The 6,000-nt window shown below is 31.6% G+C and overlaps 1 protein-coding gene across 1 annotated transcript in view; it reads left to right on the forward strand.

Annotated features, from left to right (window-relative positions):
- LOC145296719 (uncharacterized) overlaps window positions 1-5,312 on the forward strand; it is a 28,370-nt gene extending 23,058 nt beyond the window's left edge. Inside the window, exon 4 of the mRNA XM_080142708.1 lies at window positions 4,366-5,312. Coding sequence (XP_079998834.1) covers window positions 4,366-4,694 — 329 coding nt within the window. The 3' untranslated portion in view covers window positions 4,695-5,312. The remainder of the gene's footprint in view (window positions 1-4,365) is intronic.
- The last annotated feature ends 688 nt before the right edge of the window (window positions 5,313-6,000 follow it).

A 6,000-nucleotide genomic window follows, 5' to 3' on the forward strand; every position in this document is an offset into this window, starting at 1 on the left:
TTATTTTATTTTTCATTTTTAATAAAACTAGTAAAGTGAAATTATTTCAACAATAAAAGGTTTACTAGAACAATATACTCTTTTTTTTTTTATGAAGGCTGTTTAAAAAAAACATTTGAAGAAATTTGAATGTTTATATGTTCAAGTCTCAACATCAAATTTGGTGCATATTTAAAATTACATTTTAAAACAAAAATACAGACAAATCTTTATGATGTATATACTCGTCACAGAATTAAGATGTCATATTCCAAAAATCATGTGGGTTTGGCTAGTAACTTTGCTATTTGGCTAGTAAATGAAAATATTTAGTTGTCAAAGGTCAACTAAAGATAAATTTGCCCATAGAGCCCTGTTTTACTAAAAATTTTGAAATTATTATCAGTGCGTTTAACTATCATTTATGCTCTCCACACACTTTTTCATCACTATTTGGCTGGATTTTATTTCTTTCCCTTGCATTTCTTTTCGCTTTATTTTTCTTTCTAATTTTCTTCTCTTTTCCCTTTGTCTTGTCTTATTTTTCTTTCTTATGTTAGCTCTTTTTGAAAACTAAAAATATTAATTTTTTCATGAAGGCTAAATCTTCAAACGATTCATGGGACAGGTAGAAGAGTTACATGACTTTGTGTTTCATCAAAGAATGACTTCCTGTTTCCTTCCCACGTGCCAGTTTTTCTTTTAAGTTTGACTTTCTCGTTTACTGAGATTGATAATTCACTAATTAAGCATTTGTCAAATTATTTTAAACTAGCAGGGCTACCCAGTGTTGCCCAGAGCAAAAGTGTAACCTATTTCTATTAAAACTTCTATCTCTTTATTCGTCTCTCTATCTTCCTCTCTTTCCTCTTTCTAGTTTCTCCCTCTCTTTCTCTTCTCACCCCTTATTGGTCCTCCAACAAAGTGTTACATGATAAGGGCTGTCCCCTTTTCAACATCATATGTAATAAAACTCTCTCAACGACAAACACTGTAATAAGACTCTTACTCTCTCTCTAAGAATCTCTCTTTTAATGAAACCCCCAAATGTAACACAAAGGAGTAATTCACTCCCATTCGTTTGTTCACATTTTTCTCAATAACCACACATTGAATTTTTTTTTAATTTGCACAAACATTAGTCATGGCGAAAGTGAATGTTTTGCCAGAACGGATTCTCCAGGATAACTCATATTTCCCCCTTTAGGGGCCATTATAAGGGTAAAATTGCTCCCAAATCGTTCATCCATTCATTTGTTTGTACTTTTCTCAATAATCAAGCCTTGGAATTTTGCACAAATATTTTGCACAAACGTTAGTCATGGTAAAAGTAAATGTTTCACTTGTGGAGGGGACCTTCCATGCTCGGTTGTTTCCTCTCCATTTAGCCGATTGCTTTGAGGAATGAATTGGCATAAGGGAATTAATTCCTTTATAAAAAAATCTGTTATTTCCTTTTAGTAACTATATAGTCTAGCTGAAAAATTGACCAGCACTTCACCCTGACAAAATCTGCACAATCTTGAAGCCATGTTTAGTTTCAGAAGAGTTCCCGATGGGTAGTTATTATAATTTTGTAGCCATGAAGCAAAAGATTCTTCCCATGTTGACATGAAGAAAATATATGCAAGGTTGCTAAAAAAAAGGGTTTAGTTTTTATGGAGCAATTCTGGTTTCTGATTGGTTGATAGCAGAATGTGAATTAATTTGATTTGTCAGTTTCTAGCACCGTGTTTATAAATAGAATCTCCCAGCTGTGAGGAACCATAACCCCCATTATGAGTCAAAAATATTGCAACATAATTGTTTTTTGAAATAGTAGATATTATTCATCCGGAGCAATGCCAGTTAAGAAAATACCAACTTTGTGGGTGTTTGTTTTGTGGTTTTTTTACTTTGAGCTGGACATACAAACATACACACGAATAGCTGCTCTTTATATTATAGCTGTGTTTAACAATTTGCAACTAGCACATCATCCAAGTTGGTGTTACTTGTTTATTGTGCTGCCCTCTGTACACATACACACGCAAAGGGGGGTATTTTTCTTGGTATCAGTTTTGTTTTTCCATAGTCGACTTACAGTCTGTTTAATTCATTTTTCCGGTTTGTCTAGATCCGTGAAGTTTTACTATTTAATTGACTGTTATGCTTTATGGAGATTGCGCTTTTAACTATCTTTCTTAAATCAATCCTAAAAACATCTGTTTTGTCTTTTTTACACATCAGTTTATACTATTATTACATCAATATACAGATCAATTTCTTTTGAATATTTCCTCCGATAGTTCCCATCTTTTAATACTCGCGCAGAATCTCCCCCTTCCATAAGAGAAAACATTTTTTTTAAAAAATCTTGTGCTTGACTGTAAGAAAATCTTGTATTCCAAAGCTCACGTATATTGATCAAGTAGTTTTATTTTTAAATAAGAAAATCAAGTTTTATGGCGAAACGAGGAGTGACTGTCTCATGACACCACTTTGAAAAATCTTAAGGGACAGTCGAAATAATTCTAAATAATTCAAACTCGCAAGACTTTTTTTGCAGCCTTGTAATGCGTACAAATTCTCATAAATCGCTTAAAAATGGTTTTATTTATTTTCAAAAACTAGCAGAACCCGTGGAAATTCTACGGTAGTTGAAAATTTTTAAAACACATAAATAAAATGAATAAAAAAAATAAAATATCGAATTTAAAACAATTTTTTAGCATTTTTTCTTCCTTTTTTTTTTTTTTTTTTTTTTTTTTTACATTTTCAAGCTAAAAAGAATTGATTTTAAAAAATTTAGATTTTTTTCAATGAAGATTCAATACACAACACATCTTGTTTTTTTTTTGTTTTTTCAATAATTTTTTATATAAATTATAAAGGAACAGATGTCAATTCAGTTGCACTTTTTTATTTTAAAAACAAACTACAATAAAAAAAAAAAAATCTTACATAATCAAAAATCTCAACATGACATTTTTTTTTATTTTTTAATACTAAAATAAAATAATCAATTTGAAACCGTTAACAAATACCCATGTTTTTTTGTTTTCTTTTTTTTTTTTTTTTTTTTTCGTTTTTTTTTTTTAATTTTTGGGGAGGGTGGTTTTAATGATTTTGATTTGATAAAGGGCAACTATAAAGGGAGGTAATTCGTTTCTCATGTTTGACATGATAGTTTTTTGTGACACTGGACGTACAGATGAGTAAATAATTATTCAGATAAACTTAATTGATCCATTTATGTGAGTTTTGAAGTATATTTCTTTCATGGGTATGTACATCATACACATTTTATTTTATTTCGTTTTAATATGGGGGGAATCTGGAGAAGCACCTTCCATTTTTACCACCTATGTTTCATGTTGAAATTAGCACAAATTACAAAACTTATGATAAATAACCTAGTAGAAAAATAATTACAAGTAAAAATGGAATTTATCAGAATTATCGAGTTTTATTATGTTTCAATATGGGAGAGTTGTTATTAATTCTGTATGACAAACTGACTTTCCTTGCTTTCCTTTTACATCCATTAAAAAAATAGACAATGATGCCTGATCTCTAGTGTCTATGATTTGTGTGTGGAAAATAGATTTAGCACATCTACAGGATCGTTTTTCATAATTTTGTGAATTTATTACTAATTTCGACATGACACATACTTATATGATAAGTGTTTTTGCCTGAAATACATTTGTTCAAAATTTCATTATACTGCACAAACACCAAGCCCTGTAGTTAATATTTATGTTTTATAATTAAAAAATAGATTTTTAATTTTGTTGTTTTGCTTGGTCTGTAAAATCAAGTGTAACCCCATGTCGTCTTGAATTGCCAGTAGGTCCACAGATCTAACTATCGGCTCCCTGGAATAGACTGCCATATGAGGTTGTCGCCGCACGAACAATGGATAAGTTCAAGAAGTTGAACAGGTGCTGGTCAACTGTATTTCCGACTGTCTAAATTCGCAGCACTCCTTCCCTACCTCCCCCTACCTCTTTATTTGCTTTCCCTTTTTTTTTTTTTTTTTTTTTTATTCCTCCTCCCATGCCTTTCTTAACGGTGACGAAACATGTAATATTTTAACCTATGCTGAATGAATTGAATTAAATTTATCGGAGATGTAAAGGGATGCATTCATTAAAATGAGTACAATTTTCAGACTCTATTCATTGCAAATATGCTTTCAAGTTTTTAAGTCGACTACATATTTGCTGTTAAGTAGATTTTTTTAATATAATTTTCGACATGGGCACGTACGTATGTAATTGTGTTTTGTTTTTTTTTACCCAAAATGTATTTATTCGTAATTCTATTATAATTATTAAGCACCATGCTCTGCAATTAGTATTTATACATTTTATCGTAAAATTTTTTGTTTGTTTCTTACAGGTGAAAAACCTTTCCGTTGTGATTGGAATGACTGTCCACGGCAATTTGCCCGCTCAGATGAACTCTCTCGCCATAAACGCACACACACGGGCGAAAAGAACTTTCACTGTCCTCATTGTGATCGTCGTTTCATGAGGAGTGACCATCGCACGAAACACGTCAAAACTCACACACTCAGCAGCAAAAAAAATGTAAAAGTCGTCACTACTACTCCTGCTGCTACTCCCATGACTAATAGCACTACTGCTAACTGTCAGATTTTTAACTTGGTGCCGAGTGTACCAACGTCGTTCCCTTCTTACACATCCCCAACAGCCTCAGCTTCATGATACGCCTACAAAACGGATTCATAATATCAGACTATATTTCCATGATGAGCTATTTCAACGTGTTTTCCCTGCATTGGACACCACAATTTTCACATTACAGCTGTTGTTTTTTAATTTTTGAAATGAGGATTGATAATTTGGATTATTCGGACTACTTCAGTGTTATTTACACAACGTTTCGATTGATGACCCTCTGACCATCTTCAGGCATATTTTGTCAAAATCTGGAATTTTTCTGTCAAATTCTGTGAATCTACATGAAATTTTGCAACAAGGGTACCATGCTCTCATTCTGTCAGCCATGAGTGGGTAGAATCATAATTAATTTGCAGTTGTATATTCTTAATATCACCTGCATTGAGGATTGAACCTTCAACCTCCAGAAGAGTGTCACTTATAACCCTTATCCTCGAGTGGCCTGTGGTAAACCCTTTGTAAAAAAAAAAACAAGAAAAAAACGGAATTTCATAGAGTACTTTATCTATTACGGCATGGATCGTTGTAGATTCCCATGTTCGAAAAGATACATCCGAAGAGTGGAGATTGCATCAACCAAAAACTTGTATAAATAAAACTGAGGATGAATTCGAAGAATGCGAATAAAGCATTTCAACTGTTGCATGGTCTGGCATTCTTCTTCACAATTCTTTTTTGTCGTAGTGTCAACTTACCAAGTATTTTAAGAACATTGAATGGAAAGCTCCACTCCAATGAATTTTCCAACGACAACAAAAGTTAACTGAAGAAGGTCAGAAATAGAGAATGCAATGGTTGAAACCTCGTGAGAATGCTAACAGCCGACATTGGAAAAACGTTTGAAACTAGTAAATAATTTTTGTTAGGAATCATCTTTTGAAATTGCATTCATTTATGGAAGAAAAAAAATATTTTTCTTCTCAACAACTGGAATTTCTACAAACATGACTTCATTACAAAAGGGAAGTACTTCAAGTAACATATACAAATAAATGACAAAAAATCTATATTTTAAATTCCAATATATTGTCCATCTTACTGTTTATTTCTTTTAGCATGTTAAAATGTTCAATTCTTGACAGCACTTGTTTCATAGCGCAGAATCATTCATATAATCATGTCAGTTTTTTAATCTTTTCTACCCTGACTCATCAGAAAAATAAGAACTCATTAATTTAAAAAAGAAAAAGAAAAAGAATATGTGCATGATTACATAAATCCGAAAAAAAATCAGAAGAGTAGCTGCAATTGTGTTTTGTGATATTCACACCATCTTTGATTTTATTTATTTATTTTTTTTAAAGTTAATGAGTTATTATTCTGATGAGTT

This window comes from Euprymna scolopes, chromosome 17 (assembly GCF_053919585.1).
Source record: "Euprymna scolopes isolate OS-2025 chromosome 17, ASM5391958v1, whole genome shotgun sequence".
NCBI lineage: Eukaryota > Metazoa > Mollusca > Cephalopoda > Sepiida > Sepiolidae > Euprymna > Euprymna scolopes.